This window comes from Micromys minutus (assembly GCF_963924665.1).
Source record: "Micromys minutus genome assembly, chromosome: 8".
In the NCBI taxonomy this organism is placed as follows: domain Eukaryota; kingdom Metazoa; phylum Chordata; class Mammalia; order Rodentia; family Muridae; genus Micromys; species Micromys minutus.
In genome coordinates, this window is record NC_137977.1 from 59,203,791 (window position 1) to 59,223,187 (window position 19,397).

At 47.0% G+C, this 19,397-nt stretch overlaps 1 protein-coding gene across 2 annotated transcripts in view; it reads left to right on the top strand.

Annotated features, from left to right (window-relative positions):
* MYO5B (myosin VB) overlaps positions 1–19,397 on the top strand; it is a 288,648-nt gene that overhangs the window by 207,792 nt on the left and 61,459 nt on the right. For both annotated transcript variants that reach the window (XM_080920007.1, XM_080920008.1), the window contains exons 15-17: positions 5,029–5,184; positions 5,835–5,932; positions 10,420–10,506. In XM_080920007.1, the coding sequence (XP_080776133.1) occupies positions 5,029–5,184; positions 5,835–5,932; positions 10,420–10,506 (341 nt within the window). The remainder of the gene's footprint in view (positions 1–5,028; positions 5,185–5,834; positions 5,933–10,419; positions 10,507–19,397) is intronic.

Here is a 19,397-nt window from a genome sequence, read left to right on the forward strand (position 1 = left end):
GCAGAGGAACTTGAACTTGCAGTAAACAGTGGCCAGGGAGGGGCTGAGGTGAGATGATCAGAGTCCAAGTCAGAGACTGATGTAGAGGAACTGTGTCAGCTTAGCTGTGTTTTACTAACCAACTAAGGAAGAAAAGGGGCCACACAACTAATGACTGCCCAGAGGCTTTAACCTCGATTCAACACTCTATCACATCTTACTGTTTCTAAGGCATCTGCAAGGTTAGAGGCTCTGCTGGTCTTGGCTCCAAAAGCACCCAGAACAGATACAGCACCTCCTTGGCTACCTCGGAGCTGAGCTTCAGGCTATGATAATTTTCAAGCAGCTCAGGTAGCTGCTCTGTGGGCGGTGCACTTTGATGAATAGGCTCTCCAGCTCTCTGGTTTTAGGGCTTTCTCCAACCCATTTACTAGCTCTGTGGTTTTGGTCACTAAGCCTCAGGTTTCCTCGCTTGTAGAATGGGAGGCAGCTGGTACTTAGACTGAATGGTTCTGGGGCGGCTTGAATGTGTCCAGGCATGCCCAGTACAATGTAAGTACAGTTTACAACCTGTTTTGTTCCCTTATGTTATTGTATTACTGTTGGGATTCAAAATAAAAATTCTTCACCAAGCTGGTCCCTCTTGTTTCCCACCTGAGTACAGTGTGCCTGTACTGGCTTTAATAATTTTTAAAGTTTTTAATAGTTCCCTGAATGTTCTGAGTCCCATCTCTGAAGGAACTTCCCCATGATGTGTTTTTCTACCTATCACACATTCTATTTGCCCAAATATGGCTCTGTGGGCATCCCTAGTCAGGTGAACCAGCAAAAGGAGGCAAACCAGTAAGCTTCATTCCTCTGTGTCCTTGACTTCAGTTTCTGCCCCTGTGGTCCTGTCCTGGCTTCCCTTGATGACAGACTGTAACCCGTAAGCTCTAACAAACCCTTTCCCCAGAACAGCTTTCGATCATGTTTATCAAAGCAGCAGAAAGCAAACGAGAACTCCCTGAGAGAATCCCTTCCTGGTTTTCTTATTTCTCTTAGGACATCTCCTTGTCATCGCACTTTCGGTCCTGTCGATAACTGATAAGTATTTGTCTTCTGTGACAGATCATAAACTCGTCGGTGTGTGGGGGACTGTGTGTGTTGTTCGCCTTTGTGTTGCCAGCCCCCAGCACAACACGGGTTGGAGATCTGGGAATCAGGAAGGGTTGATTTCATTTCTCCAGTATCCTACAGAATCTAATACCTCGGAGAAGCAACACCATTATGAAACTGACATATAAATGTAGTTCTCAGTCAGCTGGGTCCTTCCTCCTCTAAAAGGACATCTTATTTATCATTTTGAAATGCCATCCATGAAGAGGAGCCACTGCAAAGAGGCAGAATTTCCTCCTTTTGGCAGCAAAAATTTAGAGCTACTATAATTACCTAACTGGAGGACCCTCAAACCAACGGCTTGACAATATTGTCCTCGGTATCCTTAGTAGGGACTTGAGTCTATATTTCCTGTTTTGTAAATATTTGGTTCTGCATATTTTGGATAAGATTATCCCTTCCAGGTCCTGGACCAGAATTTGGAGCTCATGAATTTGCTCATGAATTTGATCACGTCCTCTGGCATTTATTGCCAGCAGGCTGTTACAGCCACGAAGCAGCCAGAAGACTATTCTGTAGCTACTCACAAGACAAGGTCTTTGACTTTACCTCATTGGTTTATACTTATTCATTCATCTTATGTTTTATGTTGCTGGTGATTAAACCCAAGGTCTCCCATATGCTACACAAACACATTGACTGACCCCAGGCCAAATTGGAAAGTGTGTTTGACTTCCTAGGCCAGTGATCTCTAAAGTTAATTGGCATGCAAACCGCTATGCCCAAAACCTGAAGGTTAAGGTGTTTCCATTGGCTGGTTCTATAAGAAATGAAGTGTGAGAAAAGAACAAGCAGGCATGTTGATTCTAAATCACACACGCACCCGCACATGCACACATGCACACAGTATGCAGTTTTGTTGCTTATAACCTACAGTTGATGGCTACTATCCTACAGTTGATGGCTACTATGCAGTATAAAACACTTATATGTGTTTTGAGTACTCTTGACTCTAAAGTTGACTTTAAAATGTAAACTTATAATACCTCAGGCAAAAGCAGTTTATATCCTGTTTTAGTTCAAAATCTGTGGCATAAGAGACAAGCCTTGGGTAGTGGTTTTGAACATCAGCTATCATAATCTTGTATCTGTGGGTGGTGGGTACACCTGTGCTGATCCCCTCAGAAGTTCGTGCCTATGACCAGACCCAACGATTGGTGAAAATTAGTACTTTACTCTCCAGAACTTATAACCATCTCATTTCTATGCAACGAACGGCAGAGGCCATCACATTGGATGAGGGAATGCTTGCTGAGCAGCGCATGATTCTTCCAGTGCAGTGGACGTACATCAACTTCCAGCAGTGGTCTTATGTGAAGCTGAGTATGGTTGAATTGCAAGAAGCCCTCGGGCAATGGGATGGTCAGTGACTTGTGTTGTCTGCTCCTGCCACTCGGCATAGTTACCTATCAGGGCTGCAGAATGAGCTATATTACCAGATGCTAACTCCCCAGTGCAGAAAACAGCTCTAGCGTGCCACTTGCTGCTTATTTGGATGCTGTCCACCTACTCCGTTGGGGTGTCCCATTACGTCTATATTGTCAAATGTCTGTGAGGACCAGGAGTTGAGATTATTTAGGGCCTCCTACAGATTGTAATGGAAAGTCTAGATGTTGCCTAAATCTCTCAGACTTCTAGGGCTGTGTTGGAGTTAATATTGATTCTCAACTTGACAGGATCCAGAATTACCAAACAGACAAGCTCTTGGGCATGGTGGAAAGTGATGACCTTGATTGAGTTAGCCTCTGGGCATGCTGGCAAGGAACTATGGGGATCTGGTTAATTGGGGTGGGGAGACCATGTTCACTAGGCTTGGATCCTGGACTGAATGGAACAGAGAATTCTACCTCAGAAGCAGCATTGGTCACTCTGCCTCTTGACTGTAAATATAATATGACCACCTACCTCAAGCCCCTGCCTCTGGTGGGGACTTCCTACCATGAAGGACTAAGCCCTTAAGCTGTGAGCCAGAATGAATGTCTCTCTTGTGGAGTTGCTGTGTCAGGGTACTTTATCACAGCAACAAGAAAACAAATGAATTCAGACTAAGACACAGCACATACATGTGAAGCACTTCCTCAGCTATTGACTTGACAGCCTGCTTATGCTTCTAAGTGCTTAATGAATTCCTGATAACCTGAGACTGCAGACCTGGAAGGTCTGGGACATGTGTTACTGAATGTCCCATGTGTTACAGTGCATGAGCTGCCGTCACTGCCGTGTAGGACCTGTAGCCTGATGGAAAGATGCTGTTGTAGGACGGGGCTTCCTCCCTCCTAAGTTTCCCTCTTTGAGTTCAGGGGATGTTACTAGTTGGAGAACTATCCTCACTGGTGCCCTTTATATATTTAAGCAGATTACAATAACCTTAAAGAGGCAAGCTTTGCTTGTGCATCCAGGGACCCAGGACTCTAGCTTGGGCTCAGCCTTTGCCTGGCTTTCCTACTTATGCCGACTCCTGTGTCTCAGGGGGGTGGGAACAAAGGATGAAGCCAGGACTGGTAGGTCTTCTGTATTAAAAAAACAAAAGAAAAGAAAATGCCATGACTACTCCCTTGGTGCATTAGTCAAGTCTTCATGGCTGAGACAAAACACTGAATAAAATAACTTAAGGGAAAAAAATTATTTTGGCTCCTTTGAGGTGTTAGACTCTCGTGGTAGAATGAGATTAACTTTTTCCTCCTTCCCTTTTATTCCATCCAGGCCCCAGCCTAGGGGATGGTGCTGCCTATACTCAGGGGCGGGGGCTCTTCTCCTCTCAGTCTTAACCATGTGTGATGGGTATCATTGCATACTTAGAAGATCATTATTTTGAAGGTATATTCAATCACATTCACTATCAAGATTGATTACTACACTGAGCATCTGAACTTTTGTAGCATCCCTTTTTTCATGAGGATATGAATTCTACAAAATAATGAATTTCCGTGTGACCTTTCATCCACATGCATACATTCTTCATTTGTGTTTGCTCCAGTTACTCTCTCTTACCTCTTTTCCCCCATTCCCTTTCTGAACGCCCCCTTCTCCTTTTGTGGTCTCCTTTTTAGAGCCCATGTATGAAACATGACATCTCTACCTGCATTTTCAGTTTTGGCTGGTTTTTTTTTTTGCATCTAAAACTGAATAATAAACTTAGACAAAGTCTCAGTGATCAGCATCTTCTGTGTACTTACATGGGAAATGTCTATCACCCTTATCTCTGTGTTGGGATAGCAGACTTCAAGGAGGACACAGTGGGCTCTAGGCCCATCATTGGCCAAGATGGCTTCCTTGTGCTATAGACTGGATTTGTGGGATGTAGATTAGGAGTAGGTGCAGCATGTTGGGAAAGAGTAAACAGGACTCAGGGCTGGTCCTAGAGAGAGAGGCTTTAAGATGTGAAGAGGGATTGAAGGGTGGGATATTTGAGGTAAGAGGAGCACAGTGAAGAAAGGTGGAAGGGATAGGCTAGGAATGTGATGCTTAACATCAGGAGGGCAGGGAGAACAGTGCAGTGACTACACCACACACATCTTTGAGGAAGGGATAGGATCAGACACGCTCGCCTGGGGCATCCAGACATGGTAGGGGAGGAGACTTGCTGTGATGTTTTCAGTGCTCATCTGTGCTATGAGGTAGCATGTGAGGACTTCATCCCTCGATTTATATTGTTGAATAATATTTCATCATGCCGATATGCCACACTTCGTCTGTCACATGATGGCCACTTGAGTCCTTATTATTTTGTAGCTTTTATAAATCATGATGCAATGACAGTGGGAACACAAAGTTTTGTGTGAATGTGTCTTTTCATTTCTCAGAATAAATATATGTCATTTTGGAAGAATATAAACATTAAACTGTAAGAGATAATACCCTTTACACCTTTCTTGCTGTGGTTCTGTCTAGTTCCCGCTAGTGGCTGACTTGTTCCATGATGACAAGGACTCTGTTCCTGCCACCAACACGGCTAAGAGTCGATCATCTTCAAAGATCAATGTTCGCTCTTCCAGACCCCTCGTGAAGGCCCCCAACAAAGAGCACAAGAAATCTGTGGGTTACCAGGTCAGTCTTAGTCCCAGGCAGGGCTGGCCTGGAGGGGACTTACAAAAGAAGGGGGCTAAATGCAGGGCCCCAGGAAAGGTGTTCAGATGTGGAAGTTGAAGGGTTAAATAAGCCCAGGGAACATCTAACTCGAGTGCTTGGTTTCCAGTCTGTCTCCTAAAGAGAAGGGTCTGGTATTCCCACCTGATTTAATTCCTGTGGATTTGCTAATTTGGGACATTTCATACAAATCTCATTGTTTCTGGGATGTTTAGGTGCAGTAGTTAAAACTGCGTTCCCCACGTTCAGGGATAGCAGGCCTAGCACTAGCACGCAGCAGGAAGATCTCTTGTCTCTTAACATTCACGGTTCATCTCGTTGGTTCTCCTAACAGTGGGACTTAGGCACACTGTGGAGTGGCTTTCTTTTTACTTTGAAGAGCTCTACTATGGAAGGGCTCTATTTTATTCATAGCAAGCTAGCACTGTCCGCTAGAATCTAACCCCTGGTCACTGAATGTCTTTCTATCCCTGTCTTTCTAAATTGATCATAGTAATAATAGTGATTTCTGATGTCACCACTAGCAAAGTAGTCACTAGTGTGCCACTGTTTCTTCACTGTGCATTCAAAAGGACATTAAAAATAACTAAGGTCTGGCTTTGCCCCTGCAGTTCCGCACTTCCCTGAACCTGCTTATGGAGACCCTGAATGCCACAACGCCACACTATGTTCGGTGCATCAAGCCCAACGATGAAAAGCTCCCCTTCCAGTAAGTGCCAGCTGGGTGGAGCCACACCCGCCTCCTTACCCAGCCTCAGGAATCAGCAGGGACAGGGAGGGCTCGGATTGCTGGGCTCTGCAGTCATATATTGACCTCTTGGTCACTTCCAAAAGGGGCTGTGGCTGAACACAGCTTTCTCTAAGCACACCGCTTGCTTGTTCATGTCCCTTCCTCCACTCTTCTGAGGCATCCAATCTTCTGCACTGTTTCTGCTGAGGTGTGAATAGTGCTAAGGTTGAGACAGACGCTGGAAGTGGGGATGGGAGAAGGGGAGGAGGGATGTAGTGAATCACTGGTTTATGTCAACATATCAGTGATACATATGAGTCGTTGTGTGTGCATATATGTACATGTGCTGTGCATGCCAAGGCCAGAAAATCAGCCTTGCTGTTTAGCCTGGTGGACAAGACAGCACCCAGGTCCTGGGAGAAGAGAGGTAGCACTTGCCTCCTGTTCCACTACAGCCAATTGTGGTCCTTTTGGTTCATTCTTCAGAAACTGGTCCTCAGCAAAAGTCAGGGATTCTGATCCCCTGCCCCCGACACACACACACACACACACACACACACACACACACACACACACACATACACCCAGGGGTGAGGGGAGTTGGATGAAAAAAGGGGGGAAGAAAGAGAATGGGAATAAGAGAGAGCCCAGATCACAGTCCAGACTCAGAGCTGGTTCCAAGCTGATTTTCACTCTTTGTCAGGTTAATTATGACTTTACAGTATCCTGATTTTGAAAAAAAAAAATTGCAAGGAGATAATAAATGAGAATTATCAGTGAAAAGGATAACAATTTACATGTTTGAAATATGGCGTTGCTCTTATAAACTGGGAAATAACACAGCTCGTATAGTGTTTGCCCTACAAGTGTGAGTTCTGATGCCCAGAACCACATTTTTTTAAAAAAATGTGATGTGTACTGGTACGTTCTTGTATTCCTGGCACTGGAGATGTGAGACAGGCAGATGTCTGGGGCTCACTGGCCAGCCATGTAGCCTGACTAGCAAGCCTCATGCCAGCTGAAGGACTCAACCTTAAAGTCCGTGTATGGGGTACCTGGGGAACGACGCTTAGGTTGATTTCTGGCCTCCACATACACAGCACATGTATTCATACATATATGTGACAAACTATTGATACTATTCTAGAAGCAAATTTGCTACATCCCTCCTCCCATTCCTACCTCCAGAGTCTCATCCTTAGCATCATTCACATGTGGGTCAGGCAGTATGTTTGTTACAGAAGATTGTCCAGCACATTATAGCGTGCTTAGACATGTCACTGGCCTCTATCTGCCACACGCTAATAGCACCTCCATCAGTGTGACAGCCCACATTTTTACACATTACCAAGTGTTCCCTACGGGGCAGAATAGTCCCGTTAAGAGTCCTTGTCCTGTATCTTTTTGATAGTATTTCTCATATAAGAGTATTTTCTCCTTACTTAGTCAAGAAACATCTGTCTTATTAGACGCTTGGCTGTGGCAGGTGGGACAGCATTAAGACATGCCACCACCCTCCGGCCCTGCTTAAGAAGCTGTATGCCCCATATAATGACACTACCACAAAAGTGGCCATCAACAATCCTATGGAAATCTTATGGGCATACTATGGGACGATGTCGAGATGTCTCAGCTAGTGAAAACACACTCCCCCAAGCCGGATGGCCTGTGTTTGATCCCTGGGAACCCACCAAGTAGAATGAGAGAAATCACTTGGGAAAATACTGTGGAGACAGAAAGGGAAGAAAGTGAAGAAGTGGCCCTCCTCTCCCTGGGAGGATGTGGCCAGGCTGAGTGTCAATCTGGACTTCCTTGGCAGAAGTGAGACTTGCTGACGAATTGGTCTCAGAGTCTTTTGCTGACAGTAGGGATGTTGTGGAGCCTGGGGAAGTGGTTGAAAGCTTAGAGCCCAAGCCAGGCTGATAGAATGGTGAGAGAAGAGCCGGGTGCTGCAGCCGTGGGCTCCTCTCTCTGCAGCCCTTGCAGTGTTTGGGAACAGGAAAATATAAAACTGGCTTTTGGCAGCTTAGGCCTATACCTGGTGGTTTTTTAATATCCAGTTAAGTGTTGGTTGTCTTCCAAATATAAGCCGGGTTTAATTAGAAGGCTGGTTTTCCATCCCTCGTCACTTCATAGTGAGGCCCATGGAGTCTCCACTGGTGCAGAGATAAGGTTAGAACACTGAGCCCTCTAGGCTTCCCAGTTTCCTGGACAAGGAGAGAGGACGCTGTATCTTCTTTGTCCAGTCTTTGTGCTTTTCTCTTGAAAGTTGTTTTGCATCTGTAGTCATTGTAGTTGTGTTTGGGAAGATGTTCACCATACCTACTACAGTAAGGTCGGGAAAGGGGACAAGAGGTCCTGTTTTGCCTCACGTGCTCCTGGCTGTTGGTGGGGAGATAGGGTCCAGCTGTATCCAGGTGGGACGCTGCTGCTGACTGGGTTGGAAAGAGCAGGTAGGGTGTAGTTTGCTGAATTCATCAGAAAAAGAGAGGGTCAGGCTAAGCTAATCGTTTGCCTCGGGCCATGTAGTGGTACATAAAGTAGGAAGATCTTGAATTCTCGGCCAGCCTGAACGAACAAGGCTCAAGAAGAACTATTTTCTGATGCTTCCAGGCATAGACTGTATGGCCCAAGAGAAGACGTCCCCCACCTGCAGCCTATTCTCCCAGAATTCCATGATGGTGCTGGGACACTCACTCAGCAAGCCATGCTGTGGCCACCACACTGTGCAGTCCCAGAGCTGGGGTGCAGAGTTGTCGAAAGGCTTGCTACAGGATGGGACAAGAGTGCTAAAGATGCCATTGGCTGAGGAAAAGTGTGGCCCTTTTTTAAAGGAAGGAGAGACTCATACCGTTGAGCCCAGCACTCTAGAGGCAGAGGCAGGCAGATATCTATGAATTCTAGGCAGCAGCCTTAATTGATGTGGTTGGACACGAAGCCCAGGGACAAAAAGTCCCACATTTCTCTAATGCTTTCTGAAAACTCCTGAATATTCATTCTTACTGACTTAGAGGTAAGAAAAACAGAGCCCACACCCCCACGGGCCTTCCAGGATCCTGAATGGTCATTCAGTACTAGGAAGCTTCCTGTGAGACCAGTCCAGGATTGGGCAACTGACATCCCAGAACTCTGCTTCATAGCAAAGAGCACAACATCACCTCAGGTGACAGGGAAAGGGTCCAGTGAGGTGCTCCATGTTTCCTTTGTCATCTAAGCCTTGTACTGCAGAGCCTCAGTACTGACAAGAGGCAGTTGTCAAGTCACCGTTCTGATCACGACCCTGTAAAGATCAACGCTGTGTTGTCCCCTATGCGCAGAATGTCATTTAGAGCTGGAGTGAGCAGGGAGAGAATTTGGAGATGCCAAGTTTGGGGTGCAGCAAAAAGTAGGGGTGGTACAAGCAGTCTGAGGGAGGTAGATAGAAACAAGAACGGGCCTGAGGGAGTATACAGGATCCTGCCTACCTCAGGTAGCTGCCTTCCAGTTCCTGTCACAGGCCCTGGGTTCAGATATGGCAGCCTCACTCAGCTGAAGATCTGGAGGAAGACCTGAGGGTGCTCCCAAGCTGTTTCTAGGGACACTGCTCTCCTGGCCCTGATGGGCTCCTGGGTCACATCACTTAATGAAAAGCATCCTTAGTGCAGCCATGATTATCTTCTGGGACCCGTTAGTGACCAGCACGTGGGCTGAATGGGCTGTGACCAGATATTTCCTGAAAAATTTGGGTTGGAATCTCTTCATCTGCCAGGGCAAGACAGCTGCCTACAGGCTCACCTGGGTTTCTGCCAAAACCATGTTCTTTAGGATCCCAGGGATGTGAGCCTTGTGGGTCCTCAGACTTGTTCTTTCATCTCTAGAATGCAAGGAACAAAAGAAGCTTAGCCGCTGGCTTCAGTTGAGCCAGTCAGTCAGGAAGAAAGGGCATATACATTCCTCATCACTTTCTGAGTGGGACAGTAGTCCAACACGTTGGGAAAAGTGACAAATTCTGGGTCAGTTTGATTCCCAGTAGGACTTGTGATTATGCTAATCTCCTGCTAGCTTTCCCCGGGTTTCCCTACAGCACCTCAGCCATGAATCTTGTGGTATTCTGCCACTGAGCCCTGTCCTCAGCTCTGCTCTCCTCGCACCACACATAGGATGTCAGAAAGCCTTGTGGAAGGAATTGCTCAGGACAAGCTCTGGAGAATAGACAGGAATGAGGCTGGGAGGGCAGGCAGGACGCAGGCAGACAAACGGGCAAAGAGTGGGATTGAGAATGTGCACAGTCTGGAGCCCTGCGGCTGCTGAAATGGCTCCTCCACCCTGAAGTCTGCGTTACCCTGACCTAGTGCAGCTTGGTAGCAGCAGGTGCCTCATACGCTGCAGGAGAGGAGTGCTTTCCTTCCCTCTTGGACCCTCTCTCTCCTCCTCTTACCTCTCCGCATCCCTTCATGATGTTTTTTTTTTTTTTTTTAACTTGGCAGCTTCGACCCAAAGAGAGCTGTACAGCAACTCAGAGCCTGCGGCGTGCTGGAGACCATTCGGATCAGCGCAGCAGGCTACCCGTCCAGGTAACATCAGCCGCGCCCTCCTCAGACTGCTGCAGGGCAACAAGGGTAGAGCCCCTTGAGCTATGGTAGGTGCTGTCAGTCTGAGACAGATCCTAACAAAAGCTCCTAAGCCCCGAAGACCCAAACAGGATGCTGACAGAAACCAGAATTTCAACGTGGCTTGAAACCACAGAGCCAAGGGGAACATGCTTTGCGGGGAGCATTTCAAACTAGCGTTAATCTGGGTGATGAGCTAGCTAGCATTCTTAACTTTATCCTTCATCTTTTCCCCAATTACATTGTGGCAAAATATGATAATGTGATATTTGCTGTGTCTGCTGTTTCAAGTATACAGTTCAGTGGCATTAAGAGTATTCAGATGTTTATACCTATTTCTCTGAGCTACCTTGGGAGTTGGCTTAATCTTACAAAATCAAAGCTCTCTACCTATTCCAGGTAGCTGGCTGTTTTAGTCCGTCTTCCCTTACAATCAGAAAAGACCTGAATGACCAAAATGCTCCATACAGACTGTCTTCTCAAAATGCCTTCTGCTGGTCACAGCCCAAGGTTATGCAGGAAAGAGTAAGCACACAGACCAACAAGAGGTGGAACTGTAGCTGGCGTCCCTCAACCCCCTGAAGGCCAAGCCCAAGTGGCCTAAAGCATCCCCATCACTACCCTACCCCTGCCTGCCTTATTCCCACACCTCCCAGCACTGCCATTCTGGGACCAAGCTTCTAACACAGGAACCTTCAGGTGGGAAACCATATCAGACTCCTATCAGTACATATCAAACAATATCAATACAGCACTCCCATCCCTGCCCCCCACCACAGCCACCCTTCCTACTTGTGTCTTTCAGTTGGTCAGCTCTAGATGCTTCATCTATGTAGAGTTACACAGTAGCTGTCCTCTTTGTGACTGGTTTATTTAGCTTACCATTATGTTTTTTAAGGTTCTGTGCTGTGCACAGCACGTGGTGGAATTTCCTTTTTGAGGACAAAGAGGGGGCCTTTAAATGTTTGTTAGGATTATTTGCCTGTCTTCTTGCCTAGCGCTGGACCTCTTCAACTTTCAACATGAAATCTAATATATCCCAGTCTTGCTGGGGTGGGGGTGGGGGGTACCAGAGACAGGCTGATATCAATGACCACTCTAGCCATTTGGTGAGGCCCTGGTTCAGAGACCCTGTCTCTAACTGAAATAAAGAAATACGGTGGAGAGCAATCAAGAAAACACCCAGTGTTGACCTCTGACCTTCACATGTACACACACACACACACACACAATATACATCTCTCATGATCTGCCCTATGGCATGGATGTCCCACAGTCCCAAAACTGAGACTCTCCTCTAGGCACTGAAATAGGGGCAGTTACTACATTGGCTCTCCCAAAATCAACTGAACACTAATGATTTTGGAAACCAAATGCCTTCCACTGTCAACCAGGACTGGGCAGAGCACTGTAGCACCCACTGCTCTGAGATAGCTCTCTTTGGAGGTAAAAGGAGCCAGCGTGGGAGGAATGCAGGCCTCCCTCCTGGAACTTTGTGCACCTGGAACTGTCCCCTGAAGTGAAGGGACCAGTTTTATATACTGTGGCTAATTGTCCATACACAGCTTAACCATAAACAATTCCCATATGTTCCATCTGGAAGGAAAATTGCTGATAGAATCATGGATTTGCATGTGACCTGAAAAGTGTGACAATGGTCACTAATCTGCAGTACCCAGGGCACTTCTCAAGGCTGAGATGGTTTAGGTATTGCTCAGGGTACTTGCTGGAGCCAAGCAAAAGGCTTTGTAGCCATTACTTTCCTTGAAAAAAAGCAAGTCCTGTTTTAACCTGAAGATATGAATAGAAGTAGTTACAGACTCGACCTGCTTCTCTCTCTCTCTCTCTCCATCTGTTCTTGCATTATCTGACATTGCCTTTTGCAGGACTCAGGCCTGCCATTGGCCGTTTGTGTTCTCGTCACCCATGCTGCCTTCCAGTGCCTGTCACAGGCCCTGGGTTCAGATATGGCAGCCTCACTCAGCTGAAGATCTGGAGGAGGACCTGAGGGTGCTCCCAAGCTGTTTCTAGGGACACTGCTCTCCTGGCCCTGATGGGCTCCTGGGTCACATCACTTAATGAAAAGCATCCTTAGTGCAGCCATGATTATCTTCTGGGAGCCGTTGGTTCTCAGAATTGTGTGCTGGGACCCGTTAGTGACCAGCACGTGGGCTGAATGGGCTGTGACCAGATATTTGGGTTGGAATTGTGCTAGGACAGTTCTTGGAAGAAAGGAAGTTGTGTTATGGGTAGAAGAGACAGGCCGTGATCTAACATGTTTCACAGTGAGGCCCACAGAAGGACGTGGGCTGCTGAGTCACCAGGCAGCAGCTGGGTTTGTTCTAGAATCAATACCCTTCCGCTCGTACTGCACTATTGCTCAGCAGTAATATCGGAGTCGACCGGGTGTCTCCCTCCACGCAAACATATAGCCACTTCTGTACAGGCATGCGCATCTGAAAAAGCATGAGAGAAATTCCATTTCTTCTTGTGAAATCTCTGTGAGTGTGTGTCCTCAAGTAAGCATTCTGGAATCCTCCAAACTCTCCAGGCAACAGAAAAGGTTAGTGTATAAGTTGTATAAAAAGGCTTGGTGGTGTTGCTCAGTGATAATGTGCTTACCTTGCATGTACAAGGCCTCGGGTTCAATCCCCAGCACCACACACACACACACACACACATACACACACACACACACGAACTAAGTTATTGCATATGAAGCTTAGGGTTGTGGGTTCTCAACTCCAGTGCTCTGCAGTGGCCTCAAGGTGAGCATGCAAACCTGAGGTGTTCGTCTCTATGGATAACTTATCTTTAGACATCTTGTGAAGTGATACAATAGGCTTGTGTCAAGTGATGAAGGCACAGGGAAATCGTGTGACATTGAGATAGTCTAGGACAGATGGGTCCTGGCAGGGAGGACCCGTCTCCATTTAAAAGGAGCCATACCTCCTTCACCAGTAACTTTCTAGCTGAATTATTTCATGGTAGGGGAAGTAGTTTTCAAGAAGTGTCATTCCAAACGTGTCTCCTTAGACATCAGGAAGAGGATGGATATGGCAGATAAGGTTAACTATACTTCTACACAGTCCGGGTTCTATGTCCACCTGCACCTCTGATTCACCGGCTGGGATTTTACACAGCCTTTCTACGTGAGATCTCAGTAACAGAGTGCCCACCCAGTCCCTACACAGCCTTGTCATGTGAGATCACAGTGACAGAGTGCCCACCCCATCCCTACACAGCCTTGTCATGTGAGATCGCAGTAACAGAGTGCCCACCCCGTCCCTACACAGCCTTGTCATGTGAGATCGCAGTAACAGAGTGCCCACCCCGTCCCTACACAGCCTTTCTACGTGAGATCACAGTGACAGAGTGCCCACCCCATCTTTACACAGCCTTTCTACATGAGATCGCAGTAACAGAGTGCCCACTCCGTCCCTACACAGCCTTTCTACGTGAGATCACAGTGACAGAGTGCCCACCCCGTCCCTACAGGCTTTGCTGTTGCAGCACAATGCCGTCAGTTTCAGAGGTAGAAGAAAGGCAGATTTATTTCTGGGGTCTCATGAGAGTTTTATATAGAAGAGGGCAACCCTTTGGCTCCATGGGACCCTCCTCTCCACCAGTCTTTTCCATGTCTCTCTGTGGAGCATCCAGACCTGTGCTGACCCCCTGAGCCATCAGGACCTCAAAGGTGGTAGATGCAAGCTTGGGGCAGCTTAGGGGACGATCCATACACAGCTGCAGGGCTGTAGTACATGCATGGGAGAAGCTGTGGCCTCTCAGAGGAGTGAGACTTGAGCTGGGCCTTGAAGAGCAGGGATTCAGAACGATGGGAGACAGCGGGAGCTGTTACCCCGTTGATGGCACATGAGTTAGATGACTTCTCTGCCAACTTTGTGCCTTCTTACAACTGCTAGTTAGCCAGCCACAGCAAGCTCATTCTGGGTGTGCCCTATGTCTTATGGAGGCAGCAAAGAGGATCCATGCTGCGAGACTTTAGCTCCATATTGAAGTGGCATCTGATGTCCCGCCCACCTGGCCACAGGTAGAGCTGCTGCCAGCAGGGTTGACATAGCACAACTTGCTGGCGTTTTAGAGCGTACCTGGTAGACATCTCTTCCCCTGTCCTGTGTATGTCAGAGCTCTCTCCAGCAGGTAACTGAGTCTCTGCACCTTTTCTTTCTGAAATTACAGATATTCTAGAAAGTACAGAGAAGAAAGGATGCGTTTGTGGTATTGTAGGAAATGTTGCAAAAAGCTGTGGCTGAAATGCCTATGCTTAGATCCAACGCATGCCTACTGTGTCCTGCCTGCGCTTGTTGCCTGAACACATTTCGCTAAAGGCCCGAGAGAGGTTTCCTTCTGGCCCTGCCATTGGAAATGTTAACTTACAGAAAGCAGCACTTTGAGTGTTGAAATGGGGCTGCATCACCTCTTCTATTGCCTGTGACTTCTTCTCCCTTTCATCCTCACCAACACCAAGCTCCAGCATTTAATATGCCATGTGTGCCGCCATTCTGTTGACCTGACCTGGGGAGAGCTTCACGGGACCACAGGGACTTGAGCAGCTTGGGGTTCACCTACCCAGCTGCTGAGAATGCACACGGGGGAGCCGTACCTCTTGCATTTGCGCAGAGCATTGCCCAGTCCTGTCATTGGCTTCTCTGATTCAGGAGACTCCAACTTATAATGCCTTCTGTGTTTCTCTTGAGTCACACACATGCACAAGCACGCATGCACACACAAAAAAAAAATGGCACAGTCCAATATTACAGAGACCTGTGACAACTCTTCCATGGAGCTGCTTTCCAGAGGCTCAAGACTTTCGGATAGCTCTTCCATCCAGCCCTCCCAGTGCCTGGAGATGAATTCTTCCTCCTATTTGAAATGAAGACATAACTGACACTCCTAAATGTCCCAAATCTAACTGGTGAGGACAAGCATGGCATGGTCGGCCAGTAGCAACGTTCTCCCGTTCTCCCACAGGCTCCTGGGTACCTGTCTACTTTTATCTGCCCTAAGAATTACAGCTCTTTGGGAGGCTGGCTTATAATGAAAATGTATCATTCAATTTGAAATGCTCTGCAGTAGCTAAGAAATGTGCTCATTGTAAAGCGCATAAAGAAAGATGATGAATGGTCTGTCTGGGAGAGCAGCTCACCAGCAGCCAGGTCCCTGCTTCCCTGGTCCTCCCAGCTGTACAGGTAACCGTCCCTAGGTTCTCTTGCAACTTTGTAACTGAAATAACTGTGAGGCTAATGCTGCTCAGCCAAAGCAGGCGTGGGAGGGCTCCTCAAACACACAGGGTGCATGTAAAAAGAGCTAAACCCAAACCAACCAGATGAACTTAGTTCTCATCCTACTCTTGAAAGCACAGTACTACTTTTTAAATCTCGAGACAGGGTGTCACTTGGCAGCCCAGACTGGCCTTGGACTCAATGCAGAGCCAAAACTGGACTCAAACTAGCAGTAATCCTCCTGCCTCAGCCTTCCAGGCGTTGAGCCTACAGGAATGTGCCACAATGAGTGGTGTTTGCTGAAAAGACTTCCTGCTTTGCCAACATTACTTGGCCTATCCCACAAGGGGGAAAATGGTTTAGAATCACAGAATTAAGTGGATGCCATGGCAACTACCTCCTCCCCTCCTAGCTCATCATATCTGATTCTGAAGTAGTTGTACGGTCACTGCCTTTGCTCTCGGACTTAGAGACTATGTACAGCAGAACTTAGACCAGAACAATATGATTTCTTGTCTCCAGCTGTGGGAAGTTTGTCTCCCCTACAATAGATTAGAGTCTGACCCAGTAGTTCCTACCCAGGCCTGAGCATCCCAGTCAGGAGGACTCACTTACAATCTAAGAAGCCAGTACCCTCTTCAGACCTGTGAAGTCAGATTCTGAGACTGAGCCCTGAGCATTTGCAGTTTGACAAGGTTTCTCAATGTTTTAAGAACAATTCCCTTGATGTATTTTGTTGGTGTAGGTTTAGGGGTTTTGACTACGCTTAGGACTTTGCATATGCTATACAATGCCCTACTCCTAAGCTATAGACCAATTCATGATTTTTTTTTTTTTTTTTTTTTGAGACAGGATATTGCTGTGTAGATTAGCTGACAATCCTCCTGCCTCGGGTTACTGAGTATGGGTATATAGACATGTACCACCATGTCTGGTTTCTCAATGATTTTTTTAATCCTCCTGCCAGACAACCATTACTATGGCAGTACATGTTGACTTGGTACACTCCAGCCATCCAGTGCCAACCAGTGCCATCCAGTGCCATCCAGTGCCATCCAAGCCAGGGCCTGCCTGAGTTTTCCTGGGGCCTCCTTGGTCTGTGCTTTAACACCAGCTCAGAACATTGAGGGATCGTCTCCCCCTGTACCTTTAGCAAAACTGAAGCAAACTGGCGAGCTGAGACCACACCAAGGCTAAGCTTGTGCTCCCCAGAAACCCGGAGGCTCCAGTAGGTGACAGGGGGGAATGTGGGTTTACTTGTGGAACAGCGAGCATGCCGTAGCAGCCTTTGCAAGGAGACCCTTCAGGGATATTAGTGATGAACAACAGGACATGTGTCACCCACGAAGACCACTCATACAACCCATAGGCTGTCAACTTCACCCTCGAGGAATTCAGTGATTCCCATAATTTTCAGGTGGAACTGCCTCTGCTGCCAAGTTTCACAGCGTTCTCAGTAGCCTGGTCTCTCCTCAACTCTTCCTCCCAAGCCCTTGCAGATTCTGTCTCTGAAGATTCCCTGTTTGGGGTGTTGTGTATAAAAGCAGCTACAGCTTTTGTCCCTCTATACATGGCTCCTTTCACCCAGCACTGTTTCCAAGGCTCAGACTTTCTGCTGCTGCGTTCCCGTCGATGGAGTTACCAAGCTTTCTATCCCCCACCAGCTAATAGACATCTGGGTTTTTACATTTGTTTAATGTACATGAGTACTTTGTCAGCACGGACATCTGCATGCCAGAAAATGGCATCAGATAGTTTGAGCTGCCATGTGGATACTGGGAATGGAACTCAGAACCCTTGGAAGTGCAGTGTGTACTGTTAACCACTGAGCCCTCTCTCCAGCCCCTAGCTTTTTACTTTTTAACCAGTATGGACACTGCTGTGAACACATCTGTGCGTGCTCTTTTGTTTTCAGTCAAGGCTACTCCATGGAGCCCAGGTTGGCCGTGGACTTGCAGTCCTCGTCTTTGCCTCCTAAGTGTTGGGATTGCAGGTGTGTGCCACATGCTTTGCCATGCACACGTTTATGTGCAGACATTAACTTTCGTTTTTATTCATTGTATGGCTGTCAGTGGAACTAGTGGACCTTGTGGTGATTCTGTTCATCCCTTTGAACCTGTCGTACTGTCCCCACAGCAGTTAAAGTTTTACAGTCACCAACAGGAGGCAAGGAGCCACATATCCACACACGGTCATCAAATGTATTCGTATGTTTTCTATCACAGCATCTGGGAGTTGTGAAGTAATACCTCACTGTCATTTACATTTGTGTTTCCCTGAGGGCTCCTTTCACAGGTTTTAGGTCATTTGTGTGAATTCTCTGGAGAAATGTGTGATCGAGTCATCTGTGCATTTCTAAATTGGGTTTTTCACCTGTTGGTAACAAGAATGATTTGGTTTTGATAAGGGACCATTACCCACCCATTTGCAAATATTGTCTCTAATTCTATGATTAGTCTTTTTATTTTTTTATCACATTCTTTTAAATGCAAAGACTTCCAACTTTATTGAAGTCACATTTATTTGGTTTTTTGATTCTTCATCTATTTGTGCTTTAGAAAGCACATCTGAGAAGTCATTGTTCAATCCAAAGTTACAAAGGTTTGTATTAAGGTTTTTCTTCTAAGTGTCTCTCAACTTTAGGTAAGCCATTTTGAATTAACATGTGTGTGGTGTGAGGTAGCGAATCCAGCTGCATTGTTTGTGTATGGATGTGGGACCTGGTTCCAGGAGTCCCACACAGCTCTTTGATTGGGGAAAGGCAGCCTCTGTTACCTCCACCACTAGGTCTGGCCAGCGTGCACAAGCTCAGGCTTGGATACTTGAGAGCAATGCTCAGCAGGGCATGGGAATTCCAGCCTGAGCCCTTGAGACCAAAGCTCAGGGAGGCATGTGAAATTAGTTTTCAGGGGGCGTGGGAACTCCGGCCTGAGCCTGTAAGAACAGTGCTCTACCACTGTTCCCAGCAGGATGGGCAGGACACCGCTGCCACTGGGTGCCAGGCCAAGCTGAACCAGGCCGGCAAGAGGCTCTGGTGCAGGATGTAAGAAACTTCAAGAGAAAAACTCTCTTCCCAATAGGAGGTGTTACCAGCTCTTTAGAACAAAGGAACTCAGGCAGAGGAATGATTTCTACACGTGTCTCACTTTACTTTCACCCTCAACTCCAATATAAATACAGTTTTTGAAATGGTTCAGGAATCTGACAACCAGCTTCCTATTGGCTTGGTCTCAGGGCTTTGGAAGAGCTTGTCTACATATTTTGGGGTGGCCCTGCTTTGACCAAGGGTTTACGTGCAGTCACGTCTACATTCAGGGGAGGAACTTGGGGCATGGCCAATCTGGCTGGGTTCCATGTCATATCCTCCTGCGGAGGCAGGACTTGGGGTGTGGCCAACGCCCTGTGGGGCCATGCACTGTTTATGGCAGCATGAGGATTTCTGACTTCTCGAGAGTATGGGAAGGTTCTGCTGTCTTGTTTACCACTCACAGGGCTTTCAACCAGTCTCAATCAAGAACCAGGGTTCCAAACATGTCCACTTACCCCACATATGGATACACTGTTGTCTCATCACCATTTTGTAAACAGGTCATGACTACTCTTGAGGTTGGC